Source organism: Cherax quadricarinatus, chromosome 2, assembly GCF_038502225.1.
Source record: "Cherax quadricarinatus isolate ZL_2023a chromosome 2, ASM3850222v1, whole genome shotgun sequence".
Taxonomy (NCBI): Eukaryota; Metazoa; Arthropoda; class Malacostraca; order Decapoda; family Parastacidae; genus Cherax; species Cherax quadricarinatus.
Window position 1 is genome coordinate 82,092,326 of NC_091293.1, and position 22,994 is coordinate 82,115,319.

Sequence of the window (22,994 nt, forward strand, 5' to 3'; positions counted from 1 at the left end):
TAAATCTGAAGGATTACTGCAGTCACATGTTCTTAATAAGTGTCCGTTAATGCATCCTCGATATCAAGATCATAGTCGTCATTCTAATTCGCTGGGTATAATTAGTTTCAAAATCAAATTTGATTGTTTCTTTTATGATATCACTCCTATACCACATGCAAGGTTTTGTTTAAAAACTGGAATACTACTAAAGACTGCAAGTGAAAAATATCTGCAATTATTATATAAAAATAACTATTAGACTCTTGAATCAATCACAAGTAGAAGACTCCCAAGCCTTCTATACAGGCTGCTCACTGAACCACAGTCAAAGCCTGAAGATTAACCAAGATACCAGAAGAACCAAAGGTGGTGTTAACTTGGTAGACTTCTGAAATTCAGTTGGCATTTGTACGAGACTAAATGTTGCAACGTAACTGCAAGGCATAGTCTTTAGAAATGCAAACAAGAACTGAAGACAGCCTAACCGCATCACATTTCTTATAAAAAAAATCAAAGTAATGAGCAAAAGAACAACTAATGGGCATTTTCTCTTGGTGCTTTGGTGTTGGCGTTGGTATCGCTTGACTCACTCTCCTTCTTTTCACGCTGAGTGCTCAGTGCCAATAGCCTCATTTGGCGGATCACGGCTGTTGCGTGGTAGGCCTGCTGTAAATAAAAAAGTTGAAACCGTGAAATGACATTGTTATTATTTTATAATAACTTACTGTTCTCTCTAAATAATAATTTCTTCCAAAACATATATTTTGTTTATAAAACATATAAACACATTCCAGCCAGTAAATTTTGTTAATTTTCAGCAAATTATGCTTAATTTATTATTTATACACTGTATTAATTGCTTAATAGCAGAAAATCAAGAGAACTAAAAATATTTGCTATTTACTTTAAGCCACTGCTGCTACTGTGTTAATATTGGATGGCATAACAGCCAGCATAGTTCAGACTGTAGATTCATTCAACAACTCAAGAAACACTACAAAATCTCTAACAAATCCTACAAATCTACTAATGCACGCAAGACCTAAACTAAATGTTTTTTTTATTACAATGATGAGAATACTGAGCAACAACAGACCATATTTTTGTGCAAATTATATGTATGCATTCCACATTTTGAAGATTTAGACACATGTGCAACACCTGTGTATCTTTATTGTAGATGTTTTGCCATCCAGTGGCTTCATCAATACAGATTCTAGGACAATATTTGAAGACAGTAGAACTATATACAGAAAAAGTGGTAATCAGTCCCTCAGCCTTGGAGTTGGTGTGATTACCTCATCTTTTGTATATAGTTCTACTGTCTTCAAATATTGTCCTAGAATCTGTATTGATGAAGCCACTGGTAGGCGAAACGTCTACAATAAATATACCCAGATGTTGCACATGTCTAAATTTTCATCTTGTTGGTATTGTATACCATTCTTGTACATTCCACATTTTCATTGTTTCCTCTTACAAAGTCTTGGATTACTCTTAAATTATGTCCCTTTCACAGTTTACTGTTCCCAATCTATTACAACAAACTGCTGTTTTAAGCAAATATTTATATCAAGCATCTTTTTTTTTTTCAATTTTATGTACAGTAGTGTAATAATGTAGTAACTAAAACTAGCCGTAAAGTAAACCTTTGGTAATTTCGACACTTTTATGCAGTCCAGGTTAATTGGTTAATTCATTAGGTTGAAAGACTATTGACCAGATAGGGATTAAATAGATCATATGCACTTCTTCATCTTGGTACTTTCTTTTGTTTTCAATAACTATTGCCATGATCTTATAAAATTATTTAAATCCCTGTTGGTAATTAAGTCTTATCAGATTCGGTGATGCAGCTATTGCTCCCCAGTCAAAACATATCAAAGAAAACTACGAATGCTTTTCATATGTTGAAATTGCAATGTTCACTTTTATTTAAAGTAATTTGTATGAAAATGGGTGTTTTTCGGTTAGTGACAAGAAAGACACGGAATACATGGAGAGGATGGTGGTGACCTGCCACCAGTGTTATCCATAGGCATAGTGACTCTTCTTTCTGCGCTTCGGCTGCAAATGGCTATTTAGGAAAGATCCTGGTATAAAGTGGATGGTATAAATCAGGAATACTATAGTCTCTAAACTCTCAGCATACATATACACTATGAGACATACATCTATTGGTGTGTGGTAGATGGTATCCATAGCACAGATGGTTAGTGAAAATGAATCTTGGTGGATTCTTTAGCTGTGAAAATGTGAGGATAGGTACCTTGTATCGCAGTGACAGTGCTAGAGGCTCACACTCAGAAGTACGTACTTTGGTCAATCCTTAGGTAAGGCAGGACATATGGGAAAGTTGTTTTACACATTCTGCTTCTTTTGCCTAGTACAAAATTGGTAACTAGGAGTTAATCGATTTTTTTTGGGGTCACATCTGGAGGAGGACCTAAATAGGAAATACACCACACTGCTTGGTTTATCCTGGGTTTTTATTCCTTTGAGTTATTAATCCAAATAATGTCTTTTGGGTTAGATTTTAGAAAGCATGCTAAAAATTATGATATAAGAACATAAGAACATAAAGGAGGAACACTGCAGGAGGCCTGTTGGCCCATACTAGGCAGGTCCCTTACAATTCATCCCACTAACAAAACATTTGCCCAACCCAATTTTCAATGCCACCCAAGAATATAAGCTCTGATGTGAAAGTCCTACTCAAATCCAACCCCTCCCACTCATGTATTTATCCAACCTAAATTTGAAACTACCCAAAGTCCCAGCCTCAATAACCCAACTAGGTAGACTGTTCCACTCATCAACTACCCTATTTCCAAACCAATACTTTCCTATGTCCTTTCTAAATCTAAACTTATCTAATTTAAATCCATTACTGCGGGTTCTCTCTTGGAGAGACATCCTCAAGACCTTATTAATATCCCCTTTATTAATACCTATCTTCCACTTATACACTTCGATCAGGTCTCCCCTCATTCTTCGTCTAACAAGTGAATGTAACTTAAGAGTCTTCAATCTTTCTTCATAAGGAAGATTTCTAATGCTATGTATTAATTTAGTCATCCTACGCTGAATGTTTTCTAACGAATTTATGTCCATTCTGTAATATGGAGACCAGAACTGAGCTGCATAATCTAGGTGAGGCCTTACTAATGATGTATAAAGCTGCAGTATGACCTCTGGACTTCTGTTGCTTACACTTCTTGATATAAATCCCAGTAATCTATTTGCCTTATTACGTACACTTAGGCATTGCTGTCTTGGTTTAAGGTTGCTGCTCACCATAACCCCCAAGTCCTTTTCGCAATCTGTATGGCTAAGTTCTACATCATTTAACTTATAAGTACTAGGGTTATGGGCACTTCCAAGCTTCAGAACCTTGCATTTATCTACATTGAACTGCATCTGCCACTTTTCTGACCAAGAATAGAGTTTATTTAAATCCTCCTGAAGTTCCATAACATCTACGTTTGAATCAATTATCCTACCTATCTTTGTGTCATCGGCGAATTTGCTCATATCACTAGTAATTCCCTCATCAAGATCATTGATATATATTATAAACAACAACGGGCCCAAGACTGATCCCTGTGGAACGCCACTTGTTACAGATCCCCACTCGGATTTAACCCCATTTATGGACACTCTCTGCTTCCTGTGAGTGAGCCATGACTTGATCCACGAGAGCACTTTTCCCCCAATGCCATGAGCTGCCACTTTCTTTAACAGTTTATGGTGCGGAACTCTATCAAAAGCCTTACTAAAATCTAAGTAAATAATATCAAATTCTTTATCGTGGTCAACAGCCTCAAAAGCTTTACTGAAGAAAGTTAATAAATTAGTTAGACAAGACTGGCCTCTTGTGAATCCAAGCTGTATAGTCCTTGTGGCTTAGCGCTTCTTTTTGATTATAATGATAATTGTGAATCCATGCTGAGTATCATTAATCAAGCTATGCTTATCGAGATGGCTTCTTATAATCTCAGCTATAATTGACTCTAGTAATTTGCCTACAATTGAGGTCAGGCTTATTGGGCGGTAATTTGACGGTAACGACTTGTCCCCTGTTTTAAAAATAGGAATTACATTAGCCATCTTCCACATATCAGACACTACACCTGTTTGAAGAGATAAATTAAAAATATTAGTTAATGGTTCACAGAGTTCCATTTTGCATTCCTTAAGAACCCTTGAAAAAACCTCATCAGGACCCGGCGACTTATTTTGCTTCAGTCTGTCTATCTGCTTCACAACCATTTCACTAGTGACTGTGATGTTATATAATTTATCTTCTTCTAGCCCACTATAAAAATTAATTACTGGAATATTGTTAGTGTCTTCCTGTGTAAAAACTGAGAGAAAATAATTATTAAAAATCGAGCACATTTCATTCTCTTTGTCAGTAAGGTGCCCATAGTTATTTTTAAGGGGACCTATCTTATCTCTAACTTTTGTTCTATAGACCTGGAAAAAACTTTTTGGGTTAGTTTTAGAATCCCTAGCAACTTTAATTTCATAGTCCCTTTTAGCTTTTCTTATCCCCTTTTTAATGTCCCTCTTAATGTCAATATACTGATTCATAAGATGACCCTCACCTCTTTTGATACGCCTATAAATTCCTTTCTTATGCCCTAGTAGATATTTGAGCATTGTAACCTATATCTGTGAGCATTACATCATTAAACACTGTATTATCTATGGGCCAAGATCAAACTTCTAATTTTGAAATAATTTATACGAATGAACCTTCTCAGAGCACACTGCTGATGCAGAGACGAGTCTTTCAGTCAAGATTAACTATAGTATCAGGTTTCTTTTTGCTTTCTGAGATATTGATATTAACAGGTTAATTCAAACGTTCAGTTTCTTTTGGTATACAGTGGACCCCCGCCTTACAATATAATTTCATTCCAGAAGTATGTTCAGGTGCTGTTACCGAACGAATTTGTTCCCATAAGGAATATTGTGAATTAGATTAGTCCATTTCAGACCTCCAAAAATACACGTACAAAAGCACTTACATAAATACACTTACATAATTGGTCGCATTGGAAGCTGATCGTAAGGCGGGGGTCCACTGTATTCTGAAATTATTTGGTCGTCTCGAACTTACAATTAGAAAATTTTCTCAGGATTTTGTTTAATGAATTGTTTGAGCTTGTGAAAGAGTTCCTGTCCGATTTATTGTGAGGCATTGACTGACTTATCTCTGATTCAGCGGCTGCCTTCAGGAAGATGTGTCTTAAGTCAATTAAATTTTTTTGCTTGACCCCGGGTTTGTTTATTATATATTCTTTCTTTGATATACTAAACATTATTGTGGTAGCTCCTCTCCCTCATCACGCTGAGCACCACATCAACAGTTGTGTCCTCACACAGTAAGTGGTCCCAGTTCAATATCCCTGTTAATACACTGTCTGTTTGTTGACACAAGACCCAGGCTCGGGTGGCTTGGTGGCTGATGATTTGTATATGTATTCATTTTGATCTATTGATGCTAGGTGAGCACAAATAAGTAGTGTGTGTGTCTTCCGTGTACCTTACGAGGATCGCGTGCCCACTACTACATTCATTGAATGGGCCCACATGGCTTTAGCACTTCACTTTCTCCAGATTGAGTTTCTTGTAGACATTTGTGACTGCCTTTGTTGCTATCTTCTAGTTCCTTTGATTGTGTGATTTTTTTTTTTTTTATAGCTTGGTGTCACACAAGCTAATATAGTCTTCTTGTTGACAATATTGTATTTTCTTTTTTCATGATGATTATCTGCAACTCTTTATTAGATTGATTACGTTTGATAAATCCAATGAATCCAAATGTTTTGTTGACTGTGACTGCAAGGGGTGACTAACATAGACCTTTTCAAGGAAAAAATTTATAGAATCTCCTTGCATACCATGATAGTTCTATGATACTACTCCCTTTCTAATATGTAACTAAAGAACGCATATTTTAGAAAGCGATGTTGAAGGTAACTTGTGTCTGGCAGCGTCACGATGGTAGTTTTTTTTAGTGAGAATGACACAAACTTATTTTTTTGGTCGATATTTTAATATGAGCATCGGAGTCTTTTGTGACAAATGCAGTCACAAGAAAACTTTTTCCATACAACCAAGAGCACTAAAATGAAGAAAGCCAGAGCCCAGTTGTAGATTAGTTAAAAACATACTGGTAAAAAAATCATACAAACTATGTTGCCAGCAATTTTGAAAGAGTTGTGCTATGACTGGAGAAAAATCTAACCAAATACTAATAGCAAATATATGCATATGAGTGCGCAAGATCATTGCCCTGTGTATTAGAATTACTAGGGACATAGCGATGGTGAAATTCAACATTTACTAGAGATGTGACAACCAAAACCTTGATGCGAAGGACAAAGAGATGTAAAGATTTAAAGGTCTGGCCAAGTGAATCTTAAGAGTCAACGATATGAGTCACGACTTTTTGAGTAGTAGATTACAGCAAGCGATGAAATGCACATCGTAGCAATAGTGCACAAAACTGTGCAGTAAAAATATTAGCCAATTGTGGTAGACACCCTTTAAAACATGACCAAAAAAGGCAGCTGTGGACCTGAGCCTTCAATAACAAAAAAAGGCACAATACCATGACTGGAATGATACACAAAATTTGAGTACAATTTAAAATGATACAGGGAGAGAGAGTCCAGGGAGAAAGTGAGTCCAGGGAGAGTGTGAGTTCAGGGAGAGAGTGAGTCCAGGGAGTGAGTGAATCCAGGGAGAGAGTGAGTCCAGGGAGAGAGTGAGTCCAGGGAGAGAGTGAGTCCAGGGAGAGAGTCCAGAGAAGAAACATAAGTTCACGAGATGGAAGGGGTGGGAGGGGGGGCAGAAAGAGGGCAGACTTGGTCCTCAGGGAGTTTCCAGTGTGACTGGTAGGCTGATTAATGGGAGTTAAAGCCTATCAACTAAACTTGTATCATTAAGTTTGAAAAGCAATGCTGTCACCACCAGACAAAGAACAACAAAGAGATGAGAAACTCAAACAGTCATCAAAGAGATGTAACGGGGAGGGGAGACAAAACAAACTCTTAGATATACAAACATCTGTTATAATTTTAATAGCTTGAAAGATTGTCAATTTCATGAAAATGTATAAAATTATAGGAATAATGGATTTTGCAGGTAAAGACCTCTAGGCTTAGATTTAATCCTTGATAATGAATGGTGTCTAGACTGGTGAGAGACATTGTATAGGTAACGAACTATCCAGTACATAATCACCTACATAAAACCAAAACCAAATGAAAGACAAAGAATTTGTTTACTATCTTTGGATAAATAAGAGAAATTTTTATAAACAAATTTAATGAGCTATGAAAGCAGCTTTCAAGGAGACCATGCAAAGATTCCATGACAGCTGGAGTTCAAGAGGCAGTGACAGAGTTTTCCAGACTGACAAGCTGTAATGTAAGATCCTCACAAGAGTAGTTGGAAATATTTAATGACTGGATGCAGAAGGAACGTTACAGGACACATTCTGGATACTAAGTACTCGAGCGTAAGAAATGTGGCCCAACTAGGATAGTGGGCACCACATGAAAGTACCAGTACACAGTGGTCCCTCGATAATCGTAGGGCTCAAGAGTCATAATTTTCGGAAATCGTAGCGATATTTTTGTAAAAACATGGGCTCGCTAATCTTAGATTGGCTCACGAATGGTAGTTCGTCTGGGACGCGTACGCACGCTCTGAGCCGGAGCGGCCTCCCTTCCCAGCCAGTGTAGCATTGTTTACCAGTGAGCGACGGTCCCCTCACTTGCTCATACGAAATATTTCATAATATCCCATTCATTTTAGTGCTTGCAAGTACTAAATAAGCTACCATGGCTCCAAAGAAAGCTCCTAGTGCCAAGCCTGTGGTAAAGAAGGTGAGAAATACGATTGAATTTAAGAAAAACATCATTGAACAATATGAAAGGGGCAAGAGTTTCAGCAGGAAGAGCAACAGATCGCAGCTCAGAATCTTGAAGCAGAGGAGGAGGAACAGAGATGGAAGAAGGTGCCTTCTTCAGAAATTAAGGAGATTTTTGAAATGTGGGGTAAGATGGAAAGATTTATGGAGAAACATCACCCTGACAAGGCTGTTGCAAGCCATGTTGGCAACATGTACAGTGACAAAGTCTTGGCTCATTTTAGGGAAGTGTTAAAGAGACGCCAGAAACAGAGCTCTCTCCACAGTTATTTTGTGAGACAGGACTCCAGTCACTTTCAAGCTGGTCCTAGTGGCATTAAGAAACAGAGAAGAGAAGTAACCCCAGAAAAGCAATTGGTACCTGAGGTGTTGATGGAAGGGGATTCCCCTTCCAAACTGTAAATAATCCAATCTCTCTCCTCCTCCAGTCTTCCATACACTAAGAAGAATCGCCAATAAAGGTAAGTGTTATGCTGTTAATGTTTCATTCATCATGTCCCATTGTATTGTTTATGTACTACATCTATATTTCATGTAAAAAAATTTTTTGTTTTAATACTTCTGGGTGTCAGGAGCAGATTAATTGTATTTACATTATTTCTTATGGGGAAAATTGATTCGAAAATCATAGATTTCGATAATAGTAACACCTCCAGGAACGGATTAATTATGATAAACGAGGGACCACTGTACATAATACAGCGAGCCATTTAAATAAGGCTCAAGACCGAACACTGTTGTCAAAGTAGTTTTTACATAAAACAAATGAACCAGGCCTCATAGGCCAAAAGAACTGGCTTGGGACAAAATGTGACATAGCTATATACTGCCATAAGCTAATGTTAAGCCGAAAAAAAGTTGGTCATAGCAAGGTAACATTTAGCAAAGGCGTTACATGTTTTTATTTTATTATTTATTATCACACTGGCCGATTCCCACCAAGGCAGGGTGGCCCGAAAAAGAAAAACTTTCACCATCATTCACTCCATCACTGTCTTGCCAGAAGGGTGCTTTACACTACAGTTTTTAAACTGCAACATTAACACCCCTCCTTCAGAGTGCAGGCACTGTACTTCCCATCTCCAGGACTCAAGTCCGGCCTGCCGGTTTCCCTGAATCCCTTCATAAATGTTACTTTGCTCACACTCCAACAGCACGTCAAGTATTAAAAACCATTTGTCTCCATTCACTCCTATCAAACACGCTCACGCATGCCTGCTGGAAGTCCAAGCCCCTCGCACACAAAACCTCCTTTACCCCCTCCCTCCAACCCTTCCTAGGCCGACCCCTACCCCGCCTTCCTTCCACTACAGACTGATACACTCTTGAAGTTATTCTGTTTCGCTCCATTCTCTCTACATGTCCGAACCACCTCAACAACCCTTCCTCAGCCCTCTGGACAACAGTTTTGGTAATCCCGCACCTCCTCCTAACTTCCAAACTACGAATTCTCTGCATTATATTCACACCACACATTGCCCTCAGACATGACATCTCCACTGCCTCCAGCCTTCTCCTCGCTGCAACATTCATCACCCATGCTTCACACCCATATAAGAGCGTTGGTAAAACTATACTCTCATACATTCCCCTCTTTGCCTCCAAGGACAAAGTTCTCTGTCTCCACAGACTCCTAAGTGCACCACTCACTCTTTTTCCCTCATCAATTCTATGATTCACCTCATCTTTCATAGACCCATCCGCTGACACGTCCACTCCCAAATATCTGAATACGTTCACCTCCTCCATACTCTCTCCCTCCAATCTGATATTCAATCTTTCATCACCTAATCTTTTTGTTATCCTCATAACCTTACTCTTTCCTGTATTCACCTTTAATTTTCTTCTTTTGCACACCCTACCAAATTCATCCACCAATCTCTGCAGCTTCTCTTCAGAATCTCCCAAGAGCACAGTGTCATCAGCAAAGAGCAGCTGTGACAACTCCCACCCTGTGTGTGATTCTTTATCTTTTAACTCCACGCCTCTTGCCAAGACCCTCGCATTTACTTCTCTTACAACCCCATCTATAAATATATTAAACAACCACGGTGACATCACACATCCTTGTCTAAGGCCTACTTTTACTGGGAAAAAATTTCCCTCTTTTCTACATACTCTAACTTGAGCCTCACTATCCTCGTAAAAACTCTTCACTGCTTTCAGTAACCTACCTCCTACACCATACACTTGCAACATCTGCCACATTGCCCCCCTATCCACCCTGTCATACGCCTTTTCCAAATCCATAAATGCCACAATGCGTTACATGTACATGTATGTATTTCCTTTGATATACCTTTGAAGGGTTTCGAGAGTTTCACTACTTTCAGAGCCCGGCCACGGGCCAGGCTTGTCTGGTGCTTGCCTGGTCAACCAGGCTGTTGCTGCTAGAGGCCCGCTCCCTTACATATCCATCACAGCCTGGTTGATCTGGCACCTGGTGACGATACTTGTCTAGTTTTCTTTTGAAGGTTTCTACACTTGTTCCAGCGTTGTTTCTCAAACTAAATGTAAATTATGTGAACAAGCATATGGTCACTGTCTTGAACACTATGTGCTTAATTGTCCACTTATTGAGGAATACAGAGATAGACAGTATAATAACCTATGTGACAGGATAAGATATCTTATTAATGAAAATAAGATACCAGATATACTAAGCAAATTTCCTAAATTTGCTTGTAACAGATAAGTGAACTATAGATCTGTAGATATAAATCCATATGTACTCCTGTTAAACCTTTGGGGCCTAGTTCCTAGGCCTTTTGTGTATCCATATGCTCTTGCACTACCATCCACAGGATGGATATGGGGTGCACAATAAACTAGCCACTTCGGTGGCAAAATCTAATCTTTCTGATATCTTCTGGTAAGATGTTGAATAGTCTGGAACCCCGGATGTTGATAAAGATTCATTGATGGTACAGCTCCTCTGATAGCTTAACAAGTCTTAAAGCATGTGATACTCAAGCCTTTTATTAATAATATAATTGTTAGACAAGATTTTGTGGAGGATTGCAAGTGCTAATACAGTGGAACCTCAAAAATCGAACTGCACCCAACACAACCAATTATGTAAGTGTATTTTTGTAAGTGCTTTTATAAGTGTATTTTTGAGGGTCTGAAATGGACTAAGCTAATTTACATTATTCCTGATGGGAATAAGTTCATTTGGTAAAGGCACTCGAACAGCCTTCTGGACTGAAGAAAGTTCGATATTTGAGGTTCCACTGTAATTGATAACAAGGGATGGCTCATCAGAGCGTGTATGACTGGCTGCTGTAGTCGACCAACTCGGCAACAGCAGTTGACAGAGCTCATCAATATCACAGCTAAAATACAGTGCAGTGGATTCCCATGTAAACTTGAGATGAAGAAAATCGGATTAGTAGTGCCTTCGGGAAACTTGTGCAAAACTTCAGCCCAGTGTTTATGCTACATTTACGTTTTTGGTTTACTCTCCCAGCAGTGTTAAGGCCAGAAGAAGGTGAATCAGTTGAGTTCCTCACCACTAGCTTCTGCACCTTTTTTAGTTCTCATGGAGGTAAAGGTTTGGTATGTGATTACCTGTTTATTGTTACTGAAGCGGAGCTGCTATTCTTAAGGTGTTCCATTTTCAATATTTAGTTTGTCATGTAATTTTGTCAAGTTACTAACTCCAACTCCAGTCCATTTCAATATTATCTCAATCTGTCTATGAAGAGGAACTTGTAGTAGTAGTGTCTCTGTACCATTTATTTCTGTTTATAATTATACCCTAATAGGTCACAGGTCAGAGGTACATCTTGTTTTCTCTGTTGAGGTTTCTCAGACATCATCTTCGTTCAGTTTTTGCATCCTTTCATGATCTTTCATAACGTGGTTATCATGATTCCTTTTTTCCTCCTGTCAGTCTTCAGGACTGTCAGGACTGCTGTTTTCTGTATCTCTTTCTTGCTCATATTTTTATTTTTAAGATTTGAGAGGTATATTGAAGCATAGTTTTGAATTTTTTATATTTTATTCACTTATTTCTTTAGATGCAGAAAGCATTATCCCTGTACACTCGAATTTAGGCTTTAAGAATGATGTCAACAGCACTTTGCTATCCATGTACATATCTGTTAACTGTTGTTCAACCATTTCAGTAGTAAATCCAGATCACCTTGAAACCTCTTACTGTCCTCCTCTAACTGTATCTTCCTCATAATTTTAGCAACATATGCTACCATGTTGTAGGTCATCGAGATACTGTACACTACAAGCTCTATGGCACTTAGTACTGAGGGCCAGCATTGTATAAGCAAGGTACGCTCACAGGATGAGATTATCCATTTGTAATTATCTATGAGTAGTTAAAGGAGCAGAGCTAAGCTTTATAGCTAAAGGAGCAGATCTAAGCTTGTGGTGTCCCGTCTTCAGTGTTCCGTTTATCGTAATGTTTGTTAAAGCTTCCCATGGTTATAGCAGTTGCCCTTCCTCTTGTAAAAGAATCCATTGATCCACAACTCCCTGAGAACGAACGCTGTCTAGCATCCTTTCGGCAGTGACTGACATCTAATACATTAATTGCTGCCACTTCCAAATGATTATAATACACAGCTTGGATGATGAATAATGTACATGATAATATAATTTTTTTTTTTTTTCAAATTATTACATCAGGTAGTTGTTATAGCTCATACTTCCTTCTCTTGATTTCCATCACAGTAATCTACAACTCACTCTGAAAACTTATGTTTTCTAGTGTACACAACACTGTTACTTTCTCAGTCTGCAGTTCATTCCTCTTTTTCTCCCAGTTTGTGTTACATCAAATTTGCTGTATCTTCTTTCTGTATGAACATATAAGAGCATTATTAGAGTTAACAGTCAGTGCAATAGTGTTATTACTATATTGATGAGGAAGTGCTAAAGTCGTATAGGTCATGCAGCTCCCAGAGACCGAAACCTAGTCAGTCTTGAATCTGAGGAATCTAAGGGTAGCTCCAATTTCTCACATAATCTCCCTTCAGCAGCATTAAGTCACTTCCTTGATAAACCCTGCATCAAAGGCTCAACAGCAACATCAAGTCACTACCTTGAAGAACCTTGGATCAAAGATCCATCACCAACATCTAGTCATTACCCTGAAGAACCTTGGAACAAAGATCCATTAGCAACATCAGTCACTACCTTGAAGAACCTTGGATCAAAGGTTCAACAGCAGCATCAAGTCACTCCCTCATACAGTTTAGAACTCAGCTCTTACAAACATATTGTAATATATTACAAATATTTTTCAATTTTATCGACAGGTGTTTATCATGACCACATTACTGTTGCAAACGGAAGTTCAAGTCTACATTATTTAGACTTTAGTCTGTAAACACGCTCTGAAACTTCATATATATTAACTACAAATATTTCGTCTTTTTCTCTGTAATTTTATCACCATTATCAGTTTAAATACTTGATGTGTTACACTACGATCTTGTTTGCTGTTTCTTTTCCTTGCATTGGAACGTTTATTTCTGACTTGTTTAAAATTATGTAAATATTTTAGGCTATGGTATTTTCTGCATTGTTTCCAATTAAGTGTTTATCAATCTGTAGTTTGAGGAGCTGAACTGTGCACTCTTGGTGTTGAGTCTTCATCGTTTGTGGTTAAGGAAGTCGAGCTCTGTTCTTAGTGTTTTATCTCAAGGGATTAGGTGGTCTTATATTTTTAAAAGTGACTTCCTGTGGATGTAGCACTTAGTGCCTTCTGTCATTGTATTCATAAAGAAACTCTTTCTAGTATATTTTGGCATTGCCTTTTGTTTTTCCTCTTCTTTAGTACCCTCTTGTTCTCCTTGATGAAGGTGGAAGTGAATCTCCCATATATATTTTCTCGTAATCTTTCATGATCTGTGATTGTATGTTTGCTCTGTAAGTGTCAATAATTAGGTCACTAATAATGCCAAAAGCACTGAATACCAATGGGCTGACTTTGTAATGTTTGAAGGTAGCGGTCGGTGTGTGGATAGGTGAACATCTACCAGGAGGAGAAGGAAAAAGGGGAGGAGGGGAGGAGGAGGAATTGGGAAAGGAAGAGGAATGTTAAGAGGAAGAGAAAGAGGAGTGTCAAGACTTCTTGTGTCAGGTGTCGCCCAGTACCAACGATATTCTCCCTCTCCTTCCACACGGAACATAACGTTTACCCTTTGTTGTGACCGTAGTGGATGTTTCTGTTAAGCAAGAGAGAGAGAGAGACAGAGAGAGTGAGACACAGTCAGAGAGAAACAGAGAGAAGAATAATAAAATTATATTAAAAAATCAGAAATATTTCAAGTGATATCACTGTTGAACAATTCTTGATTTAGCATAGTCGTTTTATCAAGGATTTCCATCATCACCAAATAACAAAAAGGAAAAAAAAAATGCTCGCTTTCCTGGTAGGTAAAACGATCAAACTCTTCATTAAGCAGGCATGGAAGGACTTTAAGATACTACAGTAATGAAAAACTACACCATTAGACAACAAGACAGTGTACAGGTTGTCTCAAATTATGATACATATTGACAGCAACTTCAGCAAATGACACATCTTCTATAATTCTTCTGTATTTGGCTCCTTCATTGCAATTTTGTGGTGATATTAAGTTTTCATTGACTGTACAGATGAGGTTGATAAAATCCTTCCACGTCTAACATATGCAAGTATACTGACTAATCTGACATTTACACGTTTTATAAGCTCTTATGTTTTTCCTTAGAGACTGAAAGAGCTAAAACAAATTATTATCATAATTATATTTTCCAAAATAAATATGTCAAATATGGTAGAATATGGTAGCCATCAAACTTTATACTAATCTTACTTTAGCAATAATATTTTTGAATTTAAAGAAAGAATTTATGACATTATGGATTATGTACAGAGAGTTAAGAAATTGAAAATTTTCTGTTAAATATGTGTTAAAACTCACTAAACTAAAGATACCTTCCTACTGCCAGAGGAGAGGGATGCTTAACACTTGTGACAGTTCAGTACAGTAGAATACTTAGAATCTATTGAATGTAATTCATGATCAGAGATGAGAAACTTCCATATAGACTTGCTTTCAATAACAGGGAAACATACTAAATAAATGTCTGATGAGACTAACCAACAACAAACACTGAAAAAAATATATATCATTGTGCTATTGTAAATTCACATGAGAGGATAGATTCTAAATATCTATAAAAAGTCACATTATTACACTAACAGGCATTTTGGTGCTATAGAGCATGCAGGTTTAACAAACCCTTCTTGGTGTAAGCCAGAGGGGTCTGGACTGCCATTCCCCTTAAGATGCGACACGACTGTGTAGGCAGACAACAACCTAGTCTAACACAAAGCCACAGTCACCACGCCAGGCACTCTGGTGCTTATCTAACTACTGAGTCTCGTGTAACTAATGTAACTTTTTATTTTACAACTAAATTACATGGTCTAGCAATAATGTAGCCAAAATTACAAAATAACATTGTAATTTCAAACTACGACAGTTCTGTACAATACGTCCCCCAACTTACGCTGTACAAGCATTACATACACACACACACACACACCCGCACTTACAAACGGGCCACCTACCCAGCAGTTAAATTTTTTACAACCACTGAGCCACAGTACGGACATGTGTGTGGCACAACTCTTCTTTCAATTATTGCTCTCTATAGAAAAAAATTGTCGGTAAATCGAAAAACCAGGAAGACAACTCGTTGGTAAGTTGCGGGACCTCTTGCACATGCCTTCAGCATACAATATATTGTTTTTAGTACTACATTAAGTTAGACCAATGACTGCAGTAAAGTGACAGTGCAAAATGATTTTGTTTATAAATAACAGCTTCTTGATTACTCATATTCATATATTATTATTATTGTAAATTATATTCAAAGATACGTCATATACCCACAGAGGTCATACAGAATTTGGGATATGGAGGTAATTAGGCTTGATCCAAGGAATGCAAAAGTAGCTTCAATTCCCTGGATCAAGAGCCCCTCACTAACAAAAAGCTTCTCCCACCCCACCCTGGGCTCTAACTCGATACTAAAGATACTAATCTGGAAGCCTTGGCTAAACAAAATCAAAGAGTGTCACTATAAAGAGCTCTATACAATGTTATGTGATGTTATTAAGCACCAGAGAGCTAGTAGGACACTGCCTCCATATCAAGTAATTATGACCAAGTTTTATATATTGAACTTACTACACACAAAAATTTATTTTTTTCTCCTGGTGTATTATTTTTCCTTACAGGAAATGTTAATTGTTTTGCATTTTAGTTTTGAGTAATACAGCTTCACATTTTTCATTTGTATCAATCTGTGTACAAATAAACTATAGTTGTATTATACATCCTGTAATGCCACAATGAAAAATGAAGTTATTAATGAGCCTCTCAGTTAAAAAAAATGTATTATATCATTGTTTTGTGTGGAATGAAAAAAATAAACACTGTGATGAATGTCTTTATACTTAGTTAAAAAAAATTAAATGTTACGAAGAATATTCAGATGTTTTTAAATGAGATTTGTCCAGTTAATTCTCTGCTCGTATTAAATGAAAATATGCTTTAGCAGTATTTAAAAATTAAATGAAATTCCATGAAAATAAACCTATAGTTGGAAGAAGTCAAGTTTCAGAGATGAAATCCAACATTTTACAATAGTCAAAATGAAAAAAAAAAAAAAAAAGAAAAAAAAAAGCTCGGCTTCTTTCATCAATGTCTTCTGACATACCTGATTCATGCTTAAAAGTCATCAACTAAACAAAAGTTTCCCAGCTAAACAAAACTGCCCCAGCTAAGCAAAAATACATTAAATTATTAGTAGTTTATTGTAGAAGAGCTCAAAGAACTTTTTATTCGATCTGTTAATTATGGAAACCTTATTACAGCTTAAAGTTGTCAAGCAAGTAATAGTTTTATGAGAAACTGTGGAAAGAAAATTCTACTCCCACATTTGAGAGAACTTGAGCCAATCAAAGGAGAGAGAGAGAGGACACACTGCCTAACTTATTACTGAGATCCATCCATATATATATATATACCCAACACTTGATCTTCATGGAGGAAGGGGTCCTTTTGTTGGCACCTCTTATTCCTCAGTTTACATCATTATTATCATTTATACTAATCAGTTTTAGCACTCAACCCAAAAGCCTCATAAACTGCTGGAAAAAGAGCTATGTAAAACAAGAAATGTAGAAAGGGTAGGGGTAAGTGGCAGGGGTGTGCAAAAGTCGGGGGTTAGTGGAGGGAGGGGAGAAAGCAAGAGTAAAATTTAAATTAAAGTTGGTGCAATAGGCAACTTTCTGTTAAAATGTCAAAGAGAGAGACTGCATCAACGGTGGGATTTTCAGTGAGGATGTCAGAGTATCTTAGGGTGGTGCAGATATCACAAGTGAATTCTGGGTGACCGCTGATAGACAGTATAATCTATTAAGGTATGGTGGACTGACAGTGTTTATGAGAAATCTCTAAGGGAAAGTGACAGGTTGCCTCGGAAGCCTAAGGAAATAGCTTTAGCTAAAATGCTTTGATGCCATGTAGTGTCATAGGCATTTCCGATTGACAGGAAAAGCATTATAGATATATATATCCTTGAGACTTAAAAGAGTCGATGGTAGAAAGAAAACCAATTTGATGAGGGGAGAGACAATTTCAGGTTAACATTTGTTAACCAAGCACTCCACAACCTACAAATTGTACCAATAAGAGCAATTGATCTGTAATGCAAAACATCATGGCCAGAAGTATCTGACTTACAAAAAAGGTATGACAATGGCTGTTTTCCACTGAAGATGGACACTCCCTAGGGACCAAATGAGATTAAAAAAGATGTAAAGGGCTGAAGAGATTCGTAGGAGTTAAGTGTTGAAGCATATGAACAGGGATGTTATCAGACCCAGCTGATATTGGTTGGCAAGTGGATAGTGTTGAGGTGAGTTTACTGAGCATGAAGGGCAGGTTACAAGGTTTCTGAACGGGAGAAGTAAAATCTACCAGTGCTGATTTCCTCTTGGGTTTGGAGGAAAGAAATAAGGGGGAAGAGATGTAGCCCTGGGGATATACATATAAGGTGATGTCCATTTGCTATGGTAACCTCAACAGGGTCTGCAGTGCTATACTCAGTAACCATAAGAATGGAAGCAAGGTCCAGAGAACCTGCCAATCAACTTCTATATCCTTTTCTAGACTGCACACATAGATCGGGCAGTAGTTACAATGGACATGTAAGCTCACCAACAATTATGTCTCTTTACCCATATAACACAATTGGCTACTACTTTAATCTATTCAAAATCAAGGAACCCGTCCATAGTTCTGTTGTAATGGCAGTGGCACCATTCAGTGTGTTTCAAGTGCACAGCATGAGCATAGCCGGGAGACCACTAGGGTACACGTTTTCAATAATGTTTACCCGAGGTTCAGGTAAACAGAGTTGATAAAAAAAAGTTGTAACAACTCGTTTGGAAAGGGTGAAAGAGGGGGAATATCAAGAAATGAGGTATAACATGTATACAACGCTCAATCTGACTGCTCAAACTGCCAATGGGAGCAAAAAGGAGACAACTATTCTCACGAGCCCCCCTGGGGCAGGGAAGAAGGCAGACCAGAGGCCTAATTTCTCCCTATGAGTCCCCATTCAGTGTGTTTCAAGTGCACAGCATGAGCATAGCCGGGAGACCACCAGGGTACACGTTTTCAATAATGTTTACCCGAGGTTCAGGTAAACAGAGTTGATAAAAAAAGTTGTAACAACTCGTTTGGAAAGGATGAAAGGGGGGGAATATCAAGAAATGAGGTATAACATGTATACAATGCCCAATCTGACTGCTCAAACTGCCAATGGGAGCAAAAAGGAGACAACTATTCCCACGAGCCCCCCTGGGGCAGGGAAGAAGGCAGACCAGAGGCCTAATTTCTCCCTATGAGTCCCGTGAGGGCAGGGAATGTGGCTAGGCCTGGGGACAGTTGGTCCCAGAAAATGAGGAGATACAATGTGCGCAATTATGTAAGTGTATTTATGTAGTTTGTACGTGTATGTTTGGGGGTCTGGGACTAACGTACTTCACAATACTTATGGGTTCGGTCAGTACTGGCACCTGAACAATATCGAGGAGTCCACTGTACTTTTACCTCCTCCCATGGCAGACATAGGTCTGAGACACTCCCAAGACTGGGAGCCAAGGCCAGGTCACCATCTGGAAAAGACCCGGGCCGGGAGAGTGCTGGCGAATCAAGAAGCAAAAAGAGAGAGATGAGTGTATGAATAAGAAGAAATGAGAAGAGGGAAATGATCACTGTAATGAAGATCAGATACAGCAGACCAAAGTCCAGCACAACAGAAGATTAGCATATAGAGAGATATATGCAAGAAAACATGTGGGTGGGAGGATTTAAATGCCAGTGTTTAATGCATGGAAAAGGAGAGAAATGAACAAAGCCTCTAACTGGTTTCCATTAGAACCACTGAACCACAGTGAGGTTTTACCCAGAACAAATGATGAACATTAAAATCACTTAATAAAAGTAGTGGCAGAGGTAAGGAAGAAAGTACAAATTACACACCAAGGATGGATGATGAGCCTGAAGCGGAGTAATACAAAGAACAGACAGTGCACCACTTGCCCGAACTGACATGGGCTGCAGTATAATGAAGTGGAGTACGAACTAAAAGTCGAGAAAAATGTACGTATATCACTACGCACAAGAAATGCACTTCCACTGTATGTCTGGTCGGAAAAAGGATCGAGTGATTGTAATAAAACACAGCCTGTGATGGGAATTCCAACAATGGAACATAATTTCAGTTCCAGTAAACAGATGTTTACTGGGGAAAACTGTGAGAGCAACAACTGAAGCATTTGCACCCCTTTCCCTAGTTTTCCTCTGAATCCCTTGATATTCCACTGTAATATAGTCAGTATTGCAACGACATCAGAAACCAGGTAGTGACTATGGGCTATGATGACTTGCAAAGTCAGTGTGTGATGGTAGCGATTATGCAGAAATAGGAGATATGTTGGCAACAAGAGAAGGAATATGTAGAGGAGGACAGCAGGAGCAGCAGGTTTCTGAGGGCAACATTGTGATTGGATGGGGAGGAAGGTGGGTCAGTGTCCTTCACAGGTAGAGAGAAATGTCATAAAATACGAAAACGACTGAAAAGGAGAGACAGATTCACTGTAGTGCAATCCTCTATTGACAATTTCTCGCCCCCAAAGTGGGCTCTTTCCAGTCACATATCCACAAGGCTTACCCGTTCTTGATTTCTGTGCACAGAGGGGTTCTTTTGCATTGGCTGTACAGTTGCAGGAATAAAGTTCCTCTACTCTCCCTCCTGTGTAGAAATAATATCAGGCAACTTAGACGTAATAAACAGACAAGTAAAGGCTGTTTTTATGAACGAATTAGCGCACCTTGCAATGACGATGATAACTGGTTGACAAAATTAATTGTCGGTACCATCTACAGTATTTATGTAAAAGTATGTTTATGATGGCAAACATGAATTAATTACTGTTCAGATATTACAGTGGACCCTCAACCAACGATGGCATCATCTAACGTTAAATCCGACTAGCGATACATTTTAACGCTAACATTTTGCCTCGACTAACACTAAAAAAACTCGACTAACGATATTCGGTCTCGGGTACCAATTAATATCATTAGTCGAGGGTCCACTGTACTATATGTAATATTATAAAACCATCAAAAAATATTTGAAAAGGTGACTGGATATATTGCCAGAGAATTGTTAAGAAGCAGGTGAGGCATAATATTGAAGGACAAATTGGGTGATTAATTAAGTGAGGCTAAGTCTACATAATGTCTTACAAAATATTGGTATTTTTTTTTTTTTTCAACAAGTCAGCCATCTCCCACAGAGGCAGGGTGACCCAATGTAATTTGTATAATAGTATATAATTTAAAACAATACTCCACTTACCAAAGTGAGCTGTAATATAAGCTATGTTGTAGTTAATTTTAATGCTAATATTCACCTGATTAACATTGCATACTTTGAAAATATATATGTATGTATGTATGTATATGTATGTATATGTATGTATATGTATGTATATATATATATATATATATATATATATATATATATATATATATTTTTTTTATTATCACACCGGCCGATTCCCACCAAGGCAGGGTGGCCCGAAAAAGAAAAACTTTCACCATCATTCACTCCATCACTGTCTTGCCAGAAGGGTGCTTTACACTACAGTTTTTAAACTGCAACATTAACACCCCTCCTTCAGAGTGCAGGCACTGTACTTCCCATCTCCAGGACTCAAGTCCGGCCTGCCGGTTTCCCTGGCATACATACATACATACATACATACGAGAAACCGGTCGTAAGTCGAAATGGTCGTAAATCGAACTTTACTACTGAATATCAACAAAACATTTTTGTAAAGACTTTATTTTATTGTTTTATTTTGGTATTTCATGTTTTACTTTACTTTTTATGTTGTTAGTACTGTATTTTATACTGTAAGGTTTAGAATAAACACTGTGTACAACACAAATAGTTGTTTATTTCCCAGAAATTTGGCATAAAAAACACGGTCGTAAGTCGAGTGGTCGTAAGTCGAGCAGGTCGTAAGTCGGATGGTAGGTGTGTGTATATATATATATATATGCAATAAGATCACAGTAAACAGGTGATTTCAGAATATGCAAAACAACCACTCTGAAAGAATAGAGAAATTCCAAGCGCTTTCGTGACTACTCACATTATCAAGGAACTATGAAAGTAAAGCATCCAAGGAAGCTATATAAGGGGTCTGGCCAGCACCTCACTATCAGATCCCACAACGGTTAAACACCTGACGCGCGCCGACCCAACTTGGATAGGTCCTTTGCACAACTCACCCACAAACTATTCTACCCAAGAAAATTTAAAAATTATTATTTGTCCAGTGTATTATTAAATTCTTCCCAAATTCTATTAATTATAAATGGATCTAATTTATATAAACCAAAGGAAATATTCATATTATTGTCAAAACTGCTTTTTATGAAACAAGATTCAATTATATTCCTGTCGACCATGGACTTGCTTGATACTACTTTCTCAACTTTTTGAAAATCAATTGGATGGTTAAAATCTCTTACATGAATAAATAGAGCATTGGAATCTTGTCCAGTTCTATAAACTTTACTGTTGAGTTTGAAGAAAATAACTCATTGCCTTTTCTAGATGTTTTAATTATTAAGGGTAATAATGAATTCAGATTTAAAATTTACAGAAAACCTACAAATAACTGTTCCTATGTCCACTATTATTCCTCGCATCAAGATAGAGTCAAACTGTCTGTTTTCTCATCAATGTTTTTGAGAGCTTTACGAATCTGTAGTCCTGAGTTCATAGATGAGGAAATATCCAAAATTTATGAAATAGGTAATGATTTAAAATACCCAAGAAATGTAATTGATAAATCTTTTAAAGTTGCTAGAAATACTTTTTACAATCCAAAAAGGGACAACCAGCCTTATTCAACTAAAAATATGTTGGTTCTCCCTTACCATGAAAACTTGGTTGATATGCCTTCTCTTCTTAAGACTTTTAATATTAAAGTTGTATTCAAAAATCTTGATACAGTAAAAAAAACTTTTGATAAAGAATTCCCCCCAAAATGCTGATGGATGTGTCTATAAGATTCCTTGTAAAATTTGCGATAAAGTTTATTACGGTCAAACTGGTAAAAATTTCGAACTAAGATTAAAACAACATAAATATAGCATTAGAACTGGACAAGATTCCAATGCTCTATTTATTCATGTAAGAGATTTTAACCATCCAATTGATTTTCAAAAAGTTGAGAAAGTAATATCAAGCAAGTCCATGGTCGACAGGAATATAATTGAATCTTGTTTCATAAAAAGCAGTTTTGACAATAATATGAATATTTCCTTTGGTTGGGAAGAATTTAATAATACACTGGACAAATAATAATTTTTAAATTTTCTTGGGTAGAATAGTTTGTGGGTGAGTTGTGCAAAGGACCTATCCAAGTTGGGTCGGCGCGCGTCAG

At 37.6% G+C, this 22,994-nt stretch overlaps 1 protein-coding gene across 3 annotated transcripts in view; it reads right to left on the reverse strand.

Moving 5' to 3' along the window:
- Positions 1-173: 173 nt before the first annotated feature.
- Positions 174-22,994, reverse strand: part of CaMKI (Calcium/calmodulin-dependent protein kinase I) — a 919,698-nt gene continuing 896,877 nt past the window's right edge. For all 3 annotated transcript variants that reach the window (XM_053793074.2, XM_053793012.2, XM_053793155.2), the window contains one exon: positions 174-648. In XM_053793074.2, the coding sequence (XP_053649049.2) occupies positions 584-648 (65 nt within the window). In that variant the 3' untranslated portion in view covers positions 174-583. The remainder of the gene's footprint in view (positions 649-22,994) is intronic.